The sequence below is a fragment of the Microcaecilia unicolor genome, chromosome 10 (genome assembly GCF_901765095.1).
Source record: "Microcaecilia unicolor chromosome 10, aMicUni1.1, whole genome shotgun sequence".
In the NCBI taxonomy this organism is placed as follows: Eukaryota; Metazoa; Chordata; class Amphibia; order Gymnophiona; family Siphonopidae; genus Microcaecilia; species Microcaecilia unicolor.
The window spans coordinates 56,090,764-56,114,992 of NC_044040.1; the positions used below are offsets into that span (position 1 = coordinate 56,090,764).

The 24,229-nt window shown below is 42.9% G+C and overlaps 1 protein-coding gene across 2 annotated transcripts in view; it reads left to right on the forward strand.

Annotated features, from left to right (window-relative positions):
• Positions 1–24,229, forward strand: part of TFEC (transcription factor EC) — a 100,369-nt gene that overhangs the window by 12,540 nt on the left and 63,600 nt on the right. For both annotated transcript variants that reach the window (XM_030217104.1, XM_030217105.1), the window contains exon 2: positions 20,464–20,715. In XM_030217104.1, coding sequence (XP_030072964.1) covers positions 20,464–20,715 — 252 coding nt within the window. The remainder of the gene's footprint in view (positions 1–20,463; positions 20,716–24,229) is intronic.

A 24,229-nucleotide genomic window follows, 5' to 3' on the forward strand; every position in this document is an offset into this window, starting at 1 on the left:
ACTTATCTTAATTCAAATGATGACCTGTATTAAATCAATTTAGTGCACATTAATTTTTTCTGGTGCATTACCAAACCAAGGTGCCTTTTTTAGTAAGCCACATTACGCACACTAATTGTGCAGTATTTGTTTTGTTTCTGAAATTTTGTCAGGAGGGGACTTTTCATGGGCAGGTAATGGACTGGAAATGTTATCCAGCCAGCGTGTGCTAACTGGATAACGCAGAATTAACATGATAGCACCTACAGCTCCTAAATAGGAGTCACGTGGAGGGGCATAATCGAATGGGGACAACCATCTCTAAGGGTGTCCATCTCTAAGGACGTCCCAGCGAAGGGGCAGGGAAACCCGTATTATCGAAACAAGATGGACGTCCATCTTTCGTTTCGATAATACGGTCAGGGACGCCAAAATCTCAACATTTTGGTCGACCTTCGAGATGGTCGTCCTTAGAGATGGTCGCCCCCGGCTTTCGGCGATAATGGAAACCGAGGATGCCCATCTCAGAAACGACCAAATGCAAGCCTTTTGGTCGTGGGAGAAGCCAGCATTCGTAGTGCACTGGTCCCCCTGACATGCCAGGACACCAACCGGGCACACTAGGGGGCACTGCAGTGGACTTCAGAAATTGCTCCCAGGTGCATAGCTCCCTTACCTTGTGTGCTGAGCCCCCCCCCCCCCAAATAAAACCAAAACCCACTCCCCACAACTGTACAACACTACCATAGCCCTAAGGGGTGAGGGGGGGGGGCACCTACATGTGTGTACAGTGGGTTTTGAAGGGCTCACATTTACCACCACAAGTTTAACAGGTGGGGGGGTGGCCTGGGTCCGCCTGCCTGAAGTGCACTGCACCCACTAAAACTGCTCCAGGGACCAGCATACTGCTGTCAGGGAGCTGGGTAAGACATTTGAGGCTGGCACAGAGGCTGGCAAAAAATATTTTTTAGGGTGGGAGGGGGTTAGTGACCACTGGGGGAGTAAGGGGAGGTCATCTGGTGAGTTTTGGCACCTTTTTGAGGCTTGGTCGCAAGAAAAAATGGACCAAGTAAAGTCGGCCAAGTGCTCGTCAGGGACGGCCTTCTTTTTTCCATTATCGGCTGAGGACACCTATGTGTTAAGCATGCCCCAGTCCCACCTTCGCTATGTGTCCGACACGCCCCCGTGAACTTTGGTCGTGCCCACGATGGAAAGCAGTTGAGGACGCCCAAAATCAGCTTTTGATTATGCCGATTTGGGCAACCCTGGGAGAAGGACGCCCATCTCCTGATTTGTGTCGAAAGATGGGCTCCTTTGTCTTTCGAAAATAAGCCTATTAGGGCGTCTTTTACTAAGGTGTGCTCATGTTTTTAGCGCGCTCTAAAATTGTGGGTGCGCTAAATGTTAGAGACGTCCATAGGAATGTATTGGCATCTCTAATGTTTAGCGCACCCACAATTTTAGTGTGCGCCACAAACGTGAGCGCGTTTTAGTAAAAGACCCTCTTAGTTACTGTCTCCTGATTGGCCCAACAGAAACCAGCTCATGGCAGGCTTAAATATTTCTGCCCCATATTTGGGCTTGTTTCCTATTGCTTCAGTACTGTTCACTGAACAAAACAAAACAATAAAGCCTGCAAATCAAACAGGAAACTAAACTATAACATGCTTTGTTTGTTTTAGCATTTGCATCCTTATTGATATATGCTATATGTCATGGTAGAGTTCTACCATTTGCTGATAAGGGATGCAATTTTTCTCTTTTCTTCTTCCTCTTATTTTAATTCTTTCTCATTTTATCTCACTCTGTCTCTCACCTTGAACTCAATGAGGCTCAGGAAGATTTGCAAAAATTCCTCTACCTTCTCAGCACATTTCTTGGGGAGAATGAAAGTGTTCCAGTATTGCTTTTCTTATAATAGTTATAAAATGAAAGGGAATCTTGTTTCCATCTGTTCCTTTCTGCTCAATAATAAATATGTTCCAAGCTCTCCACTTCCTGTGGCACCCCATCTGAATTTTGCCTTCTTTTTCCTTTAATATAATATTCTTTCCTGTATGTCTGTCTACAAGGTCTGTTCTTTTGTACTTCTGCACTAGAGGTTTATGCTAAGAAAATATCAGAAAATTATTTTCATTAAGCTTTTCAAACAATAATTTGTACTTAGATGAAACATAATTTCTAAAGTATTTGAAAAATCTGTCCTCATTCTTGAACATAATAATAAAAAATATTGTAAAAATAGAAGCAGAGGTACAGTTTATAAAAAGTGAAAAAAAATACTATAGTCTATGTCTAATAGACAAGATCTTGTGTCCCATGGTTGAACTGCCCTCTTGCATTTAGAAATAACAACTGACTTGGGAATATCATTTCATTAAAACCAGCAATAAATTAATAAATACAGAATTAAATAAAAAAAAAATAGACATGGGACTTAAAGCTAGACAGTTTTGTTGATCAATGTGAAAATCTTTCCAATAATTTATGCAAATATACTCTTCATTTTAATCATTTAATAAAGCGACAATTAGATGTTTAACTCAATCTAATTAAACCTTTGATCTAACAGCATCAGATCTTGTAAGTAAATATGCATGAAGGGTGATTACAAAGTAGAAGCTGTCTCGTCTGCCATCCAGCAGTGCGGCTTCACCGTCTCTCAGGAGCAGTTTCCAATTGAAAGCAAAATTTCATGTGACTCATAAATGCACAGTTTTTCACTGAGTATAACCTTTGACTTCATACGCATTAAAAGTTAGCAATGTTCTTTCAAGGGTAAAGAGACTAAAGAGGCCGCATTTTTTAAACCACCGGCAAAGGTCATGTTTTAAATATCTTGGAAAATCATCACTGCCTTCTCTATTTTGGTATATTGCTACCCTAAAAATAGCTTTGACAGCTATAAATGATCAACTCTGGCATAAAAAAAAATCTTAAATTACTACTCAAGCCTGCCACCTATTAAAATTAGGACATAGATATAGTTATAGATTAAAACATATTGATTGAATAGGGCCTATAGTTAGCACTGCATCTATTTTTTAATGCCAATAATTTATATTCACGTAGGAGGCTGTGTACCATTTTAGTTAGATGAATCCGGCACAGAAGTATAATAGTCAAATATGATTATTTAAAAGAATCTCTACTTTAAGGGTTAGAAGAAATTCAGAGTTTTGGCATAACTGATTTTTGCATTCTTTTTCTGCTCTTGAATTTCCTTATAGGATGGGAGAGTCATCTTAGAGCTGCTTCAAAGTGAAAATAGGTGAACTTTTACAAATGCGGTTTTGAATCCAAGATTAAGAACTATAAAAATAACCTTGATTTAGGTGGAAAAATAGGTCAAGTTTCCACTCTGATCCTTTTACTAAGCTGCAGTAGGAATGGCTTAAGAAAACCCTTACTCAGGGGTCCTTTTACTAAGGTGCGCTGAAAAATGGCCTGTGCTGGTGTAGATAAGTATATTGGACATGCGTAGGTCCATTTTTCAGCGCACCTGCAAAAAGGCCCTTTTTTGGGGGCTGAAAATGGATGTATGACAAAATAAAAACTGGCGCTTGTCCATTTTGGGCCTGAGACCTTACCACCACCCATTGACTCAGCGGTACGTTCTCACATATTAACCGGGCCATAATCGCCAGTGCGCATACACTGCCGATTACCGCCCGGTTAGCACCACGCGGTAGAAATAAAACATATTTTTTGCTGTGCGTATTGGACACACGTAAAAAAAGGAGTTACCACCAGGGGCTCTTGGTAGCCAGATGGTAGTTCTAAACTGACGCATGTTGGACGTGCGTAGTTGCCTACGTGCCCCTCAGATCTTTTCTGTACGCTAAATCTATTTTTACCGTTGACATAAAAACCTTAAGAGGCCCTTTTACTACACGGTGGTAGGGTTACCGCCGGGTTTGCGCATGGGAAATTGGCCCTACTGCCGGGCTTGCTTAGGAGCCCGGCAGTAGTTCTGGTTTCGAGCGCGCTGTTTCTGGTGTTTGCTGTTTTCTAGCTCTAGGTTGGTGCCGGAGCCCTCACTGCCTCCTAAATGGGAGACGGTAAGGGCTCCCCCCAGCAAATGGCCACACTCCAATGTATTTCATTAGCGCATGGTGGTGGAGATGAAAACGGTAATGGAATTCAAACATGCTTGGGATAAACACAAAGGAATCCTGTTTTAGAAGGAATGGTGTCGCGGAATCTTAGCGGAGATTGGGTGGCGACGCCGGTAATTGGGAAACAAAATGGGAGCTGGGCAGACTTCTACGGTCTACGCCCTTATTGTGACTGAATAGATAGGGATGGGCTGGAGTGTAAATTTTAAGGAGCTTCGACATAAGCTCCAGAAATTAGTACAAGAACAGTGCTGGGTAGAATTCTACGGTCTGTGCGCTGAGAAAGGCAAGGACAAATCAAACCCGGGTATACATATAAAGTATCACATACCATGTAAATGAATTTATCTTGTTGGGCAGACTGGATGGACCGTACAGGTCTTTATCTGCCGTCATTTACTATGTTACTGGCCTTTTAAAGAAAATTACCTTTTACCTATGGCAGTAAAATGTGGCCTCAATGTACAGCAATCCCATGTGCTGATGCCACTTCAGGCCACCTTTTACCACCATTTGGTAAAAGGACCCCGACATTTCTGTTTTTTTCCATTAATGGCCGTGTGCTAATGTTGTCATTAGTGCACATCCATTTAAAAAAAATGACCACAGGAGCACTTCTGTCTTCTATTTTATAGGCAGTAAAGGCTCATGCATTATGGGGGAGATTCTATATATGACGCCTACAAAATCTGCATGGAAATCAATGCCGACCAAGTGTATTCTTTAAGCGGCTCCTAGATTTAGGCACGGTATATAGAATACGCTTAGTAGATAGCTCAGTACCTAAAAGTACGCCCCTCCATTTACACCGATGAAAATGTGGCGTAAATCCTGGCATGTAGATTTACGCGCACTAGGCCATATTCCACAACTGCATGCGTAAATTTCAAAATGCCCATGAAATGTCCATTTCCCAACCCATAACTACGCTCCTTTTTGCCTGTGTGTATTAGAAGTTAGGCCCACTGCATTACAGAATGCACTTAGCGAGTTGTACATGTAAATTATAATTATTGCCATTTAGTGCTCATTATTGCTTGTTAACAATGCTGATTAGTTTTTTTAAGCCAATTAAGTTACGCACGTTGTTATAGAATATGCTTGGATTTCAGCGCAGATCTCTAGGCGAGCTATATAGAATCTGGGGGTATCTGTATACTAGGCGGTTAGTTCGTGGTAATATAAATGCACTAACAGATTTGCACAGGAATACCCACTCTCCGCCTCTAACATGCCTCCTCAAACCCCCCCCCCCCAAAAAAAAAATTATTTAGCGCATGGTTAGGACACGCAGATTCAAAAAAATACCACTTGATGCTGTAATATGTCCCGTGATAGTTCATTTTTTGCTATGTTAGGCGTGCTATGTTAGGCGTGCATCAGGGACATCAAGGGTGGCCAATCCCAAAGCTGGAGATTTATCAGCACTATGCTGGAGATTGAAGGTCAATGAGCGAGAATTTTCTCTTGGGCCCCAGCTATGTTTAAAACCAGTTCTGGCCAATGCACATTACAAAAACTGATATATTCTAATAAATAAATAGAAAATAAAATTCTTTTTTCTACCTTTGTCATCTAGTCACTTTATTTTTCTAATGGTGTTGGTCCCAGTCTCTGGTTTCTGCTTTCCTCTGTCTTCTCTTAACTATGTTGTCAGAGTGTCCTTGTCCATTTGCTACATCTTTTCATATCTACCATCTATCTTCTCTCTGCATCCCTATCTATCCTACCCATTATCACCCTTTTGTCCTTGCCCCTATCTTCCCACTATGCTGAGCATCACCCATCTCTGTGTTCCTGTTTGTGCCGTGTATGATATAACTTTTCTGTATCCCTATTCCCCCCCCCCCACACATGCCAGCATCTCTCCCTCTGTCTTCCTTCCCTCCTGTCTTCCCTTCCCCATGCCAGCATCTTTTCCATTCTCTCCTCTCTCTTTGCTCCCCACCCCCAAGGATTCAGCAAGTTCCTGTCTTCCCTTACTCCTGTTCTATCTCCCCTTTGCAGGTCCAACACCTTTCTCTCTTGCTTCTTTCTCTGCAGGTCTTGACATCTCTTCTTTTCCCTCTGTCCTCTCATCTTGGTAGCTTTTCCTTCCCCACTCCACTATCCAGCATCCTTTCCTTTCTCCTCCCTTCCCCTGACTCTCTCTTTCACTTTCCTTCCCCTACTCCCATGGACCTGCACCTCTCAATTTCTCTGCTGCCCGCCCCTGTGGTCCTCCAACATTAATTGTGACTGTTAGAGCTGAAGAGACACAGCTGCTGACTGACCTGGCATCTTTCTTCCATCGTGCCTCACCCCGGAAACTGGAAGAAGCATCAGAGGAGGCAAGATGCTGCAGAAGAAAGGCCCTGCACTGGCTGGAAGTCACTTCTTTACAGCGTTACCACCGCAAATAAGGTTGGAGGACCATGGGGGTGAGCAGTGGAGAAAGTGAGAGATGACAGGCAAATAGACGAAGAAAAATGAAGAGATCCAGGTCGCCATGGAGCAGGGAGCCAATGCGTGAGATTGGACCCCTTAAATGAATAAGATGGATAAGGGGAACAAATGTGTGTTTTTTTTCTAGCAAAAAAGGTGCCGGTACTCAATTGTGTGGCCACCCTTTAGGGGTGGGGTGATCACTGAGGAAACCACCCCACAATTGCCAGGACTCCTGCAACCAGTCACAAAATCTATGACAAGGCAGAATTGGTGTGTAGAGCCTGAGCTCTTTCATTAAAACTTGGAGACCATGGGTCAATTTTAGCAGACAATGGAAATGGTGCTGGTACTCAGGACCCCCAAGTACCTCCTCAAAAAAGCCCCAGTGCTACCAGCAGTTTGGTAGCACAGCTGCTGACTTGTATAGTACCTTGACAGTGCACCCCTTGTACCTCTGGTTACTTCCTCCAACTTGCTCCTGATCTCCAATCTCCCTCCCCCCCCCATGACCCACCATGGTCCAATCCCCTCTCCTACATGCCTTACTTTGTCCAATCCCTGCCCAATATGCCTCCATAATCTGATACCCTGACGTGTCCTCATGTTCTGATCCCCTCTAATATAACCCTCCTCTGAAATCCCACCCCATATTGAAACTTCCTGCCCCACAGTTGCCCTCCAGATCCCATTCCCCATCCACCCAACCCCAGGGACCTACTTAGAGGTCTTCATGCAGTCCAGTAGGTTCAGGTCTCCCTCTGCTGCCACTCAGGACTTCACCAAAATTTAAAATGGTGGCTATGACCCCTAAAGGTAGCCATACAGTTCTAATGTCAGGAGGCATCCTTCCATATAAATCTGCACTGTATCACATACAGGGGTAAAATCTGTAAATGGCGCTGAAAATAATCAGTGCTGAAAACCCCCCGGTTAAGTGGTATTCTATAAGCTATGCCTATAGTTTATAGAATACATGTGTAAGTGGAAAGTCATGCATAAATTTAGGTGCAACCATTTGCACTAACGAAAATATGGTACAAATGCCCATGCTTAAATTTACAAGGATTCTGCTCCTAATTTTACACTCGTTAGTCCCAATTAAATCTAATTAGTACCAATAATTGCTTGTTAAAAAGCCACTTATTGGCACTAATTGGCTTGTTATTCAATTAAATTGTGTGCACAAATTGGGAAAGTGCCTAAATTTGCTCATGTAATTTTTGATCTTTACAAAATCAGGGGACAGTGGCAGATAGAGTGAATGCCCTCATGTCTGCCACTGCCTATACTGTGGTGCCCATGCATTAAGTGCTGCCCTGTGTGGTAAATACAGGGCAGATCCTGGCCACGCCCCCTGCATTTATTGCACAGATTTCTTACTTACCATGCACTAATTTTCTATATAAGTGTAAAAGGGCCCCTTAATGTGACCTAATTTAGGGATCCTTTTACTAAGGTGCACTGAAAAATGGTTTGCGGTGGTGTAGGCATGGGTTTCGGGTGTGCGCCAATCCATTTTTCAGCACGCCTTTGAAATGGACGTGCAGCAAAACCAAAATTGCCACGCGTCCATTTTGGGTCTGAGACCTTACCACCATCCATTGACCTAGCAGTAAAGAATCTGGGCATTAATGACCTACACGTATCAAATTCCACTTGGCATATGTCCATTGCACGCGTCCAAAAATAAAAAATATTTTTCAGATGAACATATTGGACGTGTGCCAAAAATGAAATTACCGCAAGAGCCATGCGGAAGTCAGGCAGTAACTCCATTTTGGTGTGTGTTGGGCACGCATAGACACTTACGCGGCTTAGTAAAAGGGCCCCTTATTCATTTCTGATTTTAAAAATTTGAGATTTTTGATATTTGGACTGCCTTAAAGATAAATATGGTCGGGCAGAAAACAGTATTTTTTAACACTGAGGCTTCTCTCAAGAGAGCTACAAAAAGTTCCGTAGACATGGTTACCACCGTATGTCATTCTGTCACTCATTAGTCTTTCATTTTTGTTTATTTATTTACATTACATTTATAGCCCGCCTATTAACTAGGTGGTTTACAATAAACACATACAAAGCAATAACAAGAAATGAAACAATAAAATTAACAGGACCCACCTCCCATAACATTTACAGGAATGTTGCCTAGATTAAAACAGTTGCATTTTATGATGCTAGCATTAGCAACATTAGAAATATAGAGGTTTAGGTCCAGGCTAGAGGAAGAAAGGTTCCCAAGAATAAATGCTCATCAGAAAACATAAGGAAGTGAAACTAAAGTGAGCCAACAGAAGATTCTTAGTTTTATGCAAAATGCTATAAAGAAAGCATTCTGAAAACTTCATACATCTGTCCTGTTAAAGGTATTGGGTTGGTACAGGATGAGCAGAAATACATACCTTCTTATTATATAAAGCATGAAACCACTTTTTGTGTAGGATGCCTCAGTCAGAAAAGGGTTCTCCAAGTTAGTGCATTCACAATTTCTTGGGTATTTCACAAAAGGTTTGCAAAATATGGAGACTTTTGTAAAATACATACAAACACATGTTATGGATGTATTCTAAATGTTGTTTTGTGTCATTTGCCTGATACAAAAGAAAAAGCCTGAAATTTCATTTTTTACTGTCATAAATAGTGTTCACTATCCTCCTAATTCTGGGGTCCTTTTACTAAGGTGTGCTGAAAAATGGCTTGCGGTAGTGTAGGCGCAGGTTTTGGGCACGCGCCAATCCATTTTTCAGCGCGCCTGTAAAAAAGGCCTTTTTAAAACTTTTTGACGAAAATGGACATGTGACAAAATCAAAATTGCCACGCATCCATTTTGGATCTGCGACCTTACCGCCAGCCACTGACCTAGTGGTAAAGTCTCACATGGTAACTAGGCGGTAAAGACCTAAACACCACTTGGTGCATGTCCGATACATATGTCTGAAAAGAAACATTATTTTCGGCCACGTGTATCGGACATGCGCCAAAATGAAATTACCGCAAGAGCCATGTGGTAGCAGGGTGGTAACTCCATTTTGGTGTGTGTTGGGTGCGCGTAGACACGTATGCGGCTTAGTAAAAGGACCCCTCTATAATCTTGGGCACTATTTTCGCACTAAGGACTAGATTCTATATATGGTGCCAAAAAATTGGCATGGAAACAAACACACTTAGAGCTATTCTATAACATTAGATGCAGTTTATAGAATACACGTGGAGGGGCATAATTGAACGGCGCTGGCCATCTCTATGGGCAGGTATTTCCGGGGCCGGCGCTGTAAGTGGGCGGAGCCAACCGTATTTTCGAAAAAGATGGCCGGCCATCTTTTTCTTGGCTAATACAGTTGGGCCCGGCCAAATGTCAGAGTTCGCCGGGTTTGAGATGGCCGGCATCGGTTTTCGGCCATAATGGAAAATAATGCCGGCCATCTCAAACCCGGCCAAATCCAAGGCATTTGGATCTTGGGAGGACCCAGCATTTGTAGTGCACTGGCCCCCCTCACATTCCAGGACACCAACTGGGCACCCTAGGGGGCACTTCTAAAAATTATTTAAAAAATAAAAATAGCTCCCAGGTGCATAGCTCCCTTCCCTTGGTTGTTTAGGCCCCCAAATCCCCCCCCCCCAAACCCACTCCCCACAACTCTACACCATTACCATAGCCCTAAAGGGTGAAGGGGGGCACCTATGTGGGTACAGTGGGTTTTGGGTGGGTTTTGGAGGGCTCACATTTATCACCACAAGTATAACAGGTGGGGGGGGGGGGGGAGTGGGCCTGGGTCCACCTGTCTGAAGTGCACTGCATCCACTAAAAACTGCTCCAGGGACTTGCATACTGCTAACAGGGAGCTGGGTATGACATTTGAGGCTGGCATAGAGGCTGGCAAAAAAGGTTTTTTTTTTTTGGGTGGGAGGGGGTTGGTGACCACTGGGGGAGTAATGGGAAGTCATCCCCGATTCCCTCCGGTGGTCATTTGGTCAGTTGGGGCTCCTTTTTGAAGCTTGGTCGTGAAAAAAAAGGGACCAAGTAAAGCTGGTGAAATGCTCGTCAAGCCTGGCTTTTTTTCCCATTATTGGGCGAAACCGGCCATCTCGTGAGCACGCCCCTGTCCTGCCTTCACTACCCTACCGACACACCCCCTTAATGTTTTGCTGGCTCTGCGACGGAAAGCAATTGAACCTGGCCAAAATTGGCTTTCGATTATACCGATTTGGCCGGGTTCAGGAGATTGCTGGCCATCTCCTGATTTGTGTCGGAAGATGGCTGGCGATCGCTTTCGAAAATGAGCTGGATAGTGCCCAGACCCATGAATAAATTTAGGCACAACCATTTACTACAACTAAAACCTGGTGTAAATGCCTGCTCCTAACTTAAGTGCGGATAGGGTGTATTCTATAACAGTGTGTGTAGTTTCTAGGAACACCTGTCTGCTCCTATATTCATGGAGACAGGGGTCCATTGTTATGTATATTTTGTATAAGTATTATTTGTATTTAATTGCACTGTCTGTGTAATAGATACCACTGTGTATTAGGACTGCTATCCCTATAGTTTGCAGTATCCTGTGTTTGACTCCTTGTGAGCCTTCCCTATTGGCTCTTAGTTCTGAGCTATGGCCAGCCCTTCCTCTCTGCCTCCTGAGGGAATGTGTGAGAGTCCCAGTCTTCCTAGCAGGCCTTTGTGATCAGCAGTTATTCTAGGGCACGATCCCTCCTGAATCTACTGTGATTTTATCAAATTTCTTCACCCTTTCTTAGGACATTCTTCCCAAGGCATTTATTCCCAACTGATTTTCACACTTTCCCCTTTGAGTATTACAGTTTTCCTCTCAGCTGGGCTGATGTTCTGGGCATCTCCTTGCCTCTGAGGTGGCTGGACTCTATTTGTAGAAGGTCACAATTCTGTCCAAACAACTGAACTGTAAATTGATTTTCTTTGTTTGCTATGATTGCTACATTAAAGAAGAGTTGGATTAAGAATTGAGGGTCTACTGGTAAACTTTTTACTTGGGAATGGTTTAGCTGGCTGTTGAAGCTTTGTCACCTCACCTAGCCTAGAACGGCATAGAACAATGCCATACCCCCTTTTGAGATCATTGCATTAGAATTTACATGCAGTACTTTACAGAATACACTTAGATAGTTGAGTGTGTAAATTTTTATTAGCGCCAATTAGTGCTGATAATTGTTCATTATTGGCCAATTATTGGTACCAATTGGCTTGTTAAATAAGTTGCACTGCAATTGGCCGAACTTCCAAATTTGCGTGCACAACTTTAGTCACCATATATAGAATCTGTGGGTTAGTGCACAAAATTGCACATACAGGTTATAGAATACTGCCAGTTATGTGCATAACTTAATTGTTAAATTTGGCACTAATTGGCATTAATAAATTAATGGGCACTAGTTTGCAGCTATGTGAGTAACAGCACTTAGTCGATATTCTATAACCTTGAGTGTTCAATTGTTTTAAGGGCCTTTTACTAAAACTTAGTGGGCACTAAGTGAAATTGGCATCATCAGTTACATCTTCTATGAATGAGGACTGTGTGTTTGCGTATTTGGAAGAGAGAGGGAGAAAGAGGGAGTGATCGATGGCAGGGTTGTGCAAGAAAGGGGTTTGGTGCAGAAGTGGGTGTGTATTTGAGAGAGTACCAGAGATGGAAGTGAGTTATGGCACCATTGATAAGGGTTGGAAGGGAAAGAAAGGTGGATGGAGGGAATGGGAATATAAGAAGGAGCAGAACAGGAGCTGAAGGAAGGGCACCTTCCCCTTCCCAATCCTGATCCTACCTCCTATTGCAATTTGAAATTTTCTCTAAAATTTTAATTCTGTTATAGTTTATAAAAATTTGTAATACTGCCATTAGCTAACTAGCAGATCTCAATGGTGAACAATCTAAAAATCAAACAAAGAATAAAAATTAAATTCCTGATAGGAAAGAGGACAAAGCATTCAATGATGGCAGAAACGAAGAGTATCCCTAAGGAGGGTCAAAAGCTTGGTGAAACAGCCAGGTCTTAAGGATAGTTCCACTCTGATATGAAGAGGTGAAGAGTTCCAGAGAGGGAGCAGCAAAAAAGAAAGCACGGTGTCTAGTGGATTCTAGCTGTATTTCCCTCTTTGCTTGTTTCAGTTTAATCCGATAATCTTTTCCTTGATCCTCTTGTTGCGTTCTTTTGTATTTCTTGAAGAAAGCCTCTTTTGCTCTTATTTTTTCAGCTACTTGTTTGGATAACCATATAGGGTTCCTGCTTCTCTTGTTTTTGTTTACTTTCCTCATGAAAAGATCATCCAGTACCATCTCTATGCCGATGACACCCAGCTCTACCTCTCCACTCCCGACATCACAGTCGAAACCCAGGCCAAAGTTTCGGCCTGCCTCTCAGACATCGCCGCCTGGATGTCCAACCGGCATCTGAAACTGAACATGGCAAAGACTGAGCTCCTTGTCTTTCCACCCAAACCCTCCTCTCCTCTTCCCCCGCTCTCCGTCTCTTTTGACAACGCCCTCATCCTCCCCGTCTCTTCAGCCCGCAATCTCGGAATCATTTTCGACTCCTCCCTCTCCTTCTCTGCCCCTATCCAGCAGATAGCTAAGACCTGTCGCTTCTTTCTCTATAATATTAGCAAAATCCGCCCATTCCTCTCTGAACAGACCACCCGAACCCTCATCCACTCACTCGTTACTTCTCGTCTTGACTATTGCAACCTTCTCCTTGCTGGTCTCCCGCTTAGCCACCTATCCCCCCTTCAATCTGTCCAAAATTCTGCCGCACGTCTTATCTACCGCGTGAACCGATACTCTCATATCACCCCTCTCCTCATGTCACTTCACTGGCTCCCAATCCGCTACCGTATACAGTTCAAGCTTCTCTTATTGACCTTCAAATGTACTCAATCTGCAGCCCCCCATTATCTCTGTACCCTCCTATCCCTCTATGTTCCCACCCGTAACCTCCGCTCTCAGGGCAAATCACTCCTATCTGTACCCTTCTCCACCACCGCTAACTCCAGACTCCGCCCGTTCTGCCTTGCATCACCTTATGCCTGGAACAGACTTCCCGAGCCCATACGCCATGCGCCCTCCCTGCCCATTTTCAAGTCCTTACTCAAAGCCCATCTCTTCTCCCTTGCTTTTGGCGCCTAACCACTTCCCCATTCATGATACCTACACTGACTACATAGTTTGTTACCTTTAGATTGTAAGCTGTCTTGAGCAGGGACTGTCCTTCCCCTTGTTAAACTTGTACAGCGCTGCGTAACCCTAGTAGCACTATAGAAATGCTAAGTAGTAGTAGTAGTAGTAGTAGTCACCATATTTATAGCAGCCTTTAGCTTGGACCACTGTTTTTCCACTTCTCCTATGCCTTCCCACGCCAACAACTCCTTCTTCAGGTATTCCCTCATTTTATCAGAATCAGTACATCTGAAATCCAGTACTTTGAGTTTTGTGTGTCCGCACTCTGCCTTCACCCATATATCAAACCATATGGTGTGATGATCACTATTACATAGGTGGGCACTCACCCGGATATCGGAAACACTACCTCCATTAGTGAGCATACAGTGAGATCCAGCATCGACCCTTCCCTCGTGGGTTCCGTCACCATTTGTCTGGGCAAGGCACCTTGACAGGCATCCACAATCTCCCTACTTCTTTCCAATTCCACAGACGGGACGTTACAATCCCCATCAGACAAATCTCTCAACAGTAGCACCTCCCCTTTCATACCATTCTTTTGAATATCTTCTATCAGATCCTTGTCTAACTTATCCGTTTGCGCAGGAGGTCTGTAGATAACTCCCATGTGGATACAGGTTCCATCTTCTCTTTCCAGGACGATCCATAAAGCTTCTTCTTTTCCCCAGGTTTCCTGCATTTCAGCCACTTAGATATTCTCTCTCACATACAGAGCCACTCCTCCACCTCTTTGGCCCTCTCTATCCTTCCTAAAAAGATTATAGCCCAGTACAGTCACATCCAATTCATGAGAATCGTTGAACCACGTCTCTGTAATAGCAACAATATCCAAGGGCTTGCAAGTCTTGAACCTTTTTACTTAGACTACGAGCATTTGTGCACATAGCTTTCCATGTGCTTAGTGAGTTTGGGTGGTTTTTTTATATTTACATGCCCTTTCCCTCTGCCATCATGTTTATTCTGGGGGTGACTTTCTGAAATCCCCTGTTTCCTTTTGTCACCCCCACCCTCTAGTTTAAATGTCTAGAAACATACTGTCTGAATTTCTCCCCAAGGATCCTTTTTCCCATCACAGAAAGATGTAGCCCATCATTACAGTACTGCCTATTATTTTTCCACGTATTACCCCATTCTCCTATGTATCTAAAACCTTCTTCTTTACATCAAGACTCAAGTCACCCATTGAATTCCCTTGCTTTGCGCAGTCTTTTCTCTCCCCTCCCCAATGTAAGAATCACTCCAGATAAAGCCACAGTCCGAACCAAAGATTTCAGTCCCTCCCCAAGCTTCTGGAACGCTCTCTGTGCTGCAAACTTGTTATTGTTGGCCACGGTAGAAAATAATTGGAAGTGCAATAATTGGAAGACTAGCTTAGAGCAAATTTGAGGTCCCAGTGAATGAAAATACTTTTGCTTGAAGACAACATATTCATTGAAAATGATCAGCACTGTTATACCCAGGATAAAACTGCTAGTGCTGCCAATGATAATAACGCTGTCGATGGATATTGCCCAAATTATGAATCACTAACTGGACAATAGTTGAGAAGGTTCATAATTAGTGGTTATGATCCCTGTTTGAAGATGCAATGGTTTAAGCATCATTGTCTGTGCCTTTATGATGTCATTGATGGCTGCGAAATCAGCTGATTATGACATCAGTTATATAATAGGCCAGGTAGGGTCAGTTGTACTATTGCATGCCAATTGCAAGTCAAGCAACTTTTAAAATATATTAACTAAAATATATTGGAATGGCTATTGAAAATGTACTTAAAAGATACTTAAAATGAGTGCTTATGTGATGGCTACTCATTCCCATGTTATAAATACTCTCCATTGTTTTAAAAACCTTTACACAGCCTATCACATAAGTGTTACACTTAAAACACGGATCCTATATAAATAGTAGGCCTTAAAACTTCACATCAATATTTTAATGAAATGTTATTTTACAACTTTACAAGTTTTATAGCTATGTAATTAGTACAATGTATAATCTTTATTGCCACCCTTAATCTTTTCATGTTACTTATAGTAACATAATTAAAATAATGCTAAAAATGTCAGCGTAACAGAATTAAAACAACATAAGTTAGTGCTGCAATATTGTGGCAAAAAAAGTATCTCATTAAAATGCAAAATACCTATTTATGCAAACTAATGTACGTTTGGAGAATTTAAAATTAGTTGCTGTAACTGGAATTTAAATGAAATAAATGTGAGGGCAGTAAAGCAAATATTACAACTGTTTAACATTGGGGGCATATTAAAAATGCTTATACACCATTTGGGGGCAATTTATTACCAGCTAACTGTAGAAAAAAAGGCAGTGGCACTGAAGCAACAGAGCTGAATTGACAATGCCGTTTGTGTTGTAGGCAGTATTCTTGTGCTTAAACTGAAGGAATGTGACAGCTAAGTGAACTGGAGTTGTTTGAAGTAACTGTCAATCTCTGCAATCAAAGGATGGCCTCCTTCTCACCCATTAGATCTTTTACCATGCCCACTTAGATTATAAAGTCTCACTGAGTTCCAAAACAGTCAGTGCCATAGACACAACTGGGTAGACGACACTCCTCTCAGAATATTCCTGGGAATGAACTGAAATTGTTCTTTTTTTCTTTTACTTGGGAACAATATAACCATGCGCCACTTGACTGACTGTTTTTACTATGAGGTAAGCTAAGACGTGTGTGTCTTTATTTATTTATTTATATTATTATTATTAATTAGGATTTATTTACCACTTTTTTGAAGGAATTCACTCAAGGCGTTGTACAGTAAGAATAAATCAAACATGAGCAATAGACAATTGCAGCAGTAAAAATAATTAGAATATAAGGCCCTCTTTACTAAGCCACGCTGTAGGCGCACTAATGTTTTTAGTGCACGCTAAAAATTAGCTCACGCCAACACTAGAGACACCCATAGGAATATATGGGTGTCTAGCATTAGCACATTCTAAAAATTAGCGCGTGCTAAAAACACTAGCACGTCTTAGTAAACATGGCCCACAGATAAGTAAGAGATAAAGAGGAGTTAGAAAATAAGGTGACTAATTTAAAGAAAAGTGCACATGAGATCAGTGAGACTGTTAAATATTATCTCAGCTAGAGTAGGAGTAGATAAACAGTTAAAGAGAGTTATACATGGGGTCTGGAGAAAACAGGATCCCCAACATTTTTTCCAAATAACCCAAAAACAAATGTATTATTATTAACAAAAATATTACAATTATTAACAGGTGTTACTACAACATGCTGCAAAAACTGGATAATCCCTGTTTTCAAATTGATGTCATTCGGGAAGTGACCATGAAAATCCATTTTAGCAAAAGAAAATAAAGTTGCGATTAAACTTTTGCGACAAAATAAGGCATACTGCGAAAAGCATTTGCTAAGGGAGTTTCCTAATAAAGGTTGGACTAATGTATTTTCAAAGGTCATAGTAAAATGTTTAAACAATTGCCAAACATTTCGAAACTATGTAAGGGGGTCTCATTTTTTTCCAGACACTGTGTAGATATGTAGAGCTTTTACTAATTTAAATAATATCCGTTTATAATTGCGTTAAGGATATGTGGGCTGCATTATTTAATTGTGAACCATTTCACATTCAGTCCTTGTTCTATGTGACCATTACTTTAAGAGCTTCATTGATGTTGCATTTAAACCATGTGATGCCTAGGAAAAGCAAGGCCATAATGACCTTATTTGGACCTCAGCACAATATTTAGGGGCCTGTTTACTAAGGTGTGTAAAGATGTTAATAGGAGAATTTCTGTGTGCTAACTGCTACCGGGCAATTGTGTCAGCTGTTAGTGCAGTGTTTTGCTGGTTAGCCTGTGCACATTTGTGTGTTAACTGTATGTTGTCATTGGAGTGGGAAGTAGGTGGCGAATAAGCAAGCACTGTACAATTAGTGTGTGCTACTCCCTGCATGCTAGCAGCTACTTTTGCTGTTGGCGTGGGTTTACTTAATCCTCCCCAACAGGAGGTACTAAGTGCCTTTGTGATAATTGAGAAAAAGTTTAAGGGGCCCTCTTACAAGGTGCATAAGAGCCTGCATGCATGCATGTAGCACGCGTCAAATCGGCATTACTGCCTGGCGTGTGCTGAAAACCTGCAGTAGAAAATCATTTACTATTTTCTACTGCGGGGGCATTCCCGGTGGTAATCGGCAGTTGGTGTGCGCTGGATGGATAACGAGTGAGCCCTTAGTGCTAAGTCAATGGGTGGCGTTAAGGGCTCAGGCCGTAAATAGATGCACGCTGGTTTTAATTATGCCACACGTCTATTTCCCGACCCCAATCCCCCCTTTTTTCCAGACGCAGTGCAGAAATGGTCCAGCATGCGTCCAATACACACACCCACACTACTGCAGGCCACTTTTGGCACACCTTTGTAAAAGGGTCACGTGTACTAAGGGATGCTTATGGTCTGGACCATGAGCGCTTAACTTGGCTGAGCATGCAGGCACATTTGGGGTTAATTTTGTTTGCTGTTAGCTTGTTACTGGGAGGGGAAGGTAGAAGGGATGGGACAATAGTATCAACTGGCTGGGTTTGGCATGACAGGAGTTGGGAGCTTGGGATTGGTGGTTTTATGAGAGGGGGAGGGATTTTATCTATTTGTATGGTGTTGAGGTTTTGGTGGGCTTTGTTTTGGGAGGATAGACTGGGAGGGAAGAGTATGGAGTGTTTGGGGTTGTTGTCCCCCCACCCTCCTGGTGGGTAGGAATATGGCGCAAATGGTAGGAAAGTTGTTGAGGATAGGTCAGAGCTTAGCGGGAATGGAGGAGATATGGAATCACTGGGGATTTTGGTTAAGTCATGAAATTTAATTTTGGATCTTTGAGGGCATCACCGCCACAAGGGAGATGAGCTTTTGGGGCTTGCAGTCACCACGCGCCCCTGGTGTTTTAATTTGTGCATTTTGGGAAATTTGCCATTTTATATGTATTGCTATGAAACTGTTTTTTTCAATAAAGCTATCTTCCATCTTAAGTAGAGGAGTGTGGTAGCCATGTTAGTCCACTCTTAAGGTTATCAATAGAAATCAAACAAAATAAAACATGGAAAAGAAAATAAGATGATACCTTTTTTATTGGACATAACAAGAAATGTATTAAGTTATGTCCAATAAAAAAGGTATCATCTTATTTTCTTTTCCATGTTTTATTTTGTTTGATTTCTATTGATAACTTCAATAAAGCTGCAACCAGTGTTTTGCTACCGTAATATTTTGTGGGTCTAGTCTTATAACTGGGACATATGGTAATGAAAGAGGTGGATGCATTGTGATTTCTAACTTCTGAACATTTCAGTGTGGTGGACATACCCCCAACAAATAGCGCACAGCCTTTGCATTTAGGGCAGAATTCAGTAAATGGTGCCCAAAGTTGGTCTGGATAATTTCCTAAAAGAAAAGTTCATAAGCCATTATTAAGATGGACTTGGGGAAAATCCACTGCTTATTTCTAGGATACTGTCAAATAAGAGCACACCGGCAGATACAGATAAGTGATGTCTAGTCACCAGTATTAACAGTATTACCTCAGTACAAGAATTTATAGCAAATTAAATTTAAGGAGAGGAGGGGGGTGAGTCTATGATTAAAATTGCACACACGAGCATAAGTTCATTGTATTGGTGAAATGCAATTGGCCGTGGTGAATATATGAGACTCCTCCCTGATTATTAAAAATAACAGTCACCATAAAGGTGGTTAATCATTACTCCGAGTGAGAGCTCTACTTCCGTTGATTTTGCAAATATTTCTAGGATAAGCAGCATGAAATCTGTTTTACTGTTCTGTGATCTTGCCAGGTACTTGTGACCTGGATTGGCACTGTTGGAAAGAGGATACTGAGCTTGATGGACCTTTGGTCTGTCCCAGTATGACGACACTTATGTTCTCATGTGTAACTCCCCTTACCTCTTTTATTTCTGTATAAATATGTTAACCCTCCTGGAACACTGAAATACCTGCTGTACCTTAATTTTTACGATACCTGCAAGTGCGATAGCTATTGTAATACCTTTAGGTATTGTAGTTTTTTTTCTCTTCTTGGAGGGATCATAATAACACATAAAGGAATTAAAGTGGGATTTGTACCTGGGTCCTGTTGTTTAAAGTCCATAGCACTGACCACTAGGCTGCACCTCTGCTCTGCAGAGACATCTGTGTTGTCATTTTTGTAGAAATGATGCCAGACAGATGTTTTTTGGCGTTCATATTTTGGCTGTTTAGCTTGAGAAATGGCTGTTCATTTAGAATGTTTTCAGTGCAAGAACATTCTTTTCATGTATTTTTGAACAGGATATCCCCATATTTTTCTTGCTTGAAAATGGCCTCTTTTTTTTTTTTTTGGACGTTAGGAGCAGAACGTCTCACTTCTGATCTGGATATTCTTTCAAAAGTGCTGCTTTATGTGTGTTTTATGACTCTGCCCACACTCAGCCCAAACTCTTCCTCCCAACATACCTACACTCCTAACGCATACAAATATGTCTCTGCTTGGCATTAAACGTACTTATTCGTGGAGAGGTAATTTTATGTGAGGCATTTTACCACTGTATACATATGTGAAGAATCCTTATAATATGACCTCCTTTCTGTAAGTAATGTCTTGTAATTTCTTAAATAGTAATAGAATAATAGTGTCTATAAAATGGAATTCACAGATATAGTAAAGACTATAAACTGTAATAGTTTGCTTCTTTTATATTAACAGATCCAAGAACACTTGGATAACACAACGAAATACCACATACAACAAAATCAAAGGCAACAAGTGAAACAATATGTCAGTCTTGAGACCAAGTTAACCAATCAGGCTCTGTCATTTTCCCGCTCACATGGAGTCCATCCTATTGGAATAACTCCTGTTCTCAGGCATGAGCACATGTCGCCTGTCAGTGACAGCTGCTCTACAGAGAGTCCAGTTGCCAGTCTGCTACCTTTTGGAAGACACCATGAAAATGAGGTAAACTGTGCATATTTAAGAGAACAACTTTAATGACCTAGATAGTCTCTCTTATCCCCCAACATTCAAAACCATTTAACCAGCCAGGAACGGCACCTGGCCGATTAAATGGCACTTAGCTGGCTATCTGATGATATTCGGTGGGGGATAGCCTGTTATCCCATGCTAAATATTTCCAGTTAGCACCTAGGAGATAACCAGCTATATCATTCGATATACCTGTCTATCCCTGAATATTCAATCCCTATCAGGCTATCTAATATAATAATTTGCTATGTGAACGTTCTAAAATGTCTCACTGGGATTGTAACCACCTGCTGACGTCACTGGCCAGCAGTAGAACCCTGCTTGCCTGACGTCAGCAGGGGGTTACGATCCCAGTGAGAGACGCGCGTTAAAGAACAGCGGGAGCGGGCAGAGACGTCCCTACATGCACGTCGCCCCCCCCCTCCAATCGCCAACCCCCCTCTGCTACCCTCCCCTCCCCCCTCTTACCGGGGTCCCGGCGGTAGCAGTGAAGAGCCTTGCGAGTCTACTGCCTTCCCTTCTCTTCGCTCTCAGCTCTGACTCTGGTCCCGCCCTTGCGGAAACAGGAAATGAGGGTAGGACCAGAGTCAGAGCTGAGAGCGAAGAGAAGGGAAGGCAGCAGTCTCGTGAGGCTCTTCACTGCTGCCACTGGGACCCCGGTAAGAGGGGGGGAGGGGAGGGTAGCAGAGGGGGGTTGGTGATTTTGGAGGAGGGCCACGTGCACGTAGGGGGATGGGCGGGGCTAGTGTCAGGGGAGGGGAGGGCCATGGGTGGAGGCAGCGCAAGCACGTGTCTGTGAGACAGAGAGGAGGGGGGACTGGAACTCGGGGGAGGGACAGAGGGAAAGAGAGAGAGGGAGGGAGAGAGAGAGAGAGAGAGGGAGGGAGGGAGGGAGGGAGGGCCTGGAAATTGGAAGGGAAGAAAGGGGGCCATGGGACTTGGAGGGGACAGAGGGAGAGAGCGAGGGAGGGAGAGAGGGATAACCTTGCTAGCGCCCGTTTCATTTCATACCAAAACGGGCCTTTTTTTACTAGTTGTACTTAAATAGCTGGTATATCTTTAGCTGGTTTAAAGGTAACCAGCTATCTTCAAATATCGACTTAGCCGGTTAACTTTAAACCGGCTAAAAATAAATCGGATATTCAATGCTGGTCACCGGAAACAGCCAGGGATTGAATATCGGGGCAGACCACAGGAGTTAGCCGGTCTCCCTCCCATGTCCTGAATATCGGCCCCTTACACTTTAGCAATACAGTTAAAATCACGCTGAAATTGTTGAATATATTTTAATTTTTCTAGTGCGTCTTATTCTCTTCTACTTCTCTTGGCCAAATATGGCCTAAAGCTTCACTGAGGTGAGTTATAAGAGAGATTATGATTTTAGGTTTTAATCAATAAACACTGAAAACAATTTAAAATACTTGTGTATTGGATAAGCACTGGAAAAATATCACTTTGCCTAGTACTGTTATACCTCTCTCCTGGCTTGCATCTTCCATTGACAAATCCTAAGTGACACAAAACATGTATATTTGATTCCATCAGCAGAGGTACCCAACAACAACAATACCTGTGTTAAAAAAAAACAACACAGATTAACAGATTTTTTTTTGTATCTACACAGAATCTTAATTAGCTGGAAACTAAACACTTACATTTGAAAGTTATAAACACCTAAGAACAGAACCCCCAAGTCATATCCAAAAAGCATGCAGGCATTTGGGCATTGGTAAAATGTTCTGCCTGTTGTTCATGAACAGAATGTAGTGAAACTCAAAAGATAGCTGGAGTGGAGGAGTGGCCTAATGGTTAGTGAAGCAGGGTATGGACCTGGGGAGCCAGGTTTGATTCTCAGTGCTGCCTGACGGTCAGCAGTGGGCTGAAATCCTGGGGAACCAGGTTCAATTTCCTCTGCAGCTCCATGTGACCCTGGTCAAGTCACTGAGCCCTCCATTGTCCCAGGTACAATATACAACTTAGGGTTTTTTTTTTAACTAAAGCTTAGCTCGAGCTATCTGCAGCAGGGCCCATAGGATTAAAATGGGCCCTGCTGCATATAACTTGAGCTAAGCTTTAGTAAACAACCCCCTTAGATTGTGAGCCAATTAGGGACCGCTTAGTAAAAGGAGCCTTTAATCAGCTATGTGTTAGCTGGGTCAAAAAAATCCCTGGATATTCAATGCCTGGACAGAGCTCTGATTTGAATATCCGGGAATAATGCCGGTTGCGAACAACAAAATGTTCACTGCCACCGGCTAAATATTGGAGGGATTGTGTTAATGGATAGTGTGGTTAATATACAAATCATAGTCAAATTTGTCAAATTAGGAATTGCTTCTGATAAAACCCCCCCACTAAATTTCCGCCTTGAAGTGATATCTTTAGCTTAGGGCTGAAGTACGGATCCTTCATTAGAGCAGCAGAGTTATTTGAGGGATTCATGGCCTTAAGTGGGCCGAGTAGCTACCCCCACCTCTGAGCCCATCTGATCCAGTGCACTACTGTCCCAGGTAACCTGGGTCAGGGCATCTGACAGTTCTACTGCTACAGCTCCCATTCCTGTGGGGCCAGCAGACTACCACCCACTTCACAGTTCCTTTGCTACTGTGGCCTCCCTCTAGGCTGCTACCCACACCATTTTATGCTATCTATTTACAGGTTTCCCATTCCATCTCCATTCCAGCTTCTGGACTGGGTATTCCTTCCTCCAGGTACTCCATATCTTCTGGTTCTTTGAGGAGCTCCTTGCTCTGCTTCTGCAACTCTCCTTCCAATGGCTCAGTTGTGTGTGTTTGCAGCTGCCCTGGAGATGGCCCCTCCCCCAACTTCCCCTTGAAGGTGTGAGGCAGGGCCGCTGAGAGACACAGCCAGCCCCCCCCCCCCCCCCCCCCACTTGGGATGCAGCCGCCAGTCCCAACCTGGAATGCAGTTGTTGCTGCTGTCCCTCACTCAATCTTGGGCTGTCACCAGATTCTGGTGCTGGCCTCCCTTGGAGGCCAGAGAGAAGCAGACACACTGACACACTGATATGGGGGCCCCGCCCCTTATTTCAGTGCATCTGTTCCTCTCCAGTCTCTAAGGGGGGCCCGATGCCAATGTCTGTCTCTTAACTGCTCCAGTGTGCTGGGACCGGTTGCCAATAAGAGCAGGAGAGAGATAGACGCCGGGGAATTTTGCCCCCTTTGAGGCCAGGCCCAGGGAATTTTGCCCCCACTCTCGGTGGCCTTGGCATGAGGTACAGTTTCCTTAGCCAGGGAAATTGGGTTTCCACTCTCTCACGCCCTATCTCTACCAAATGGGGTAAATCAGTTAACAAAGTGGGATAAACCCTGATTCGCTCTTCTGAAGTACATCCCAACTTTCCCTTTTCTTTATTGGCTTTAAAGTCACTGGTCTTACAGCTAGGGGCTGTTTTACTAAATCCTGCTTTCTAAAGGAGGTCTTTGAGACTGCCTCTTCACAACGTATGTGCACCTTTACTCATATA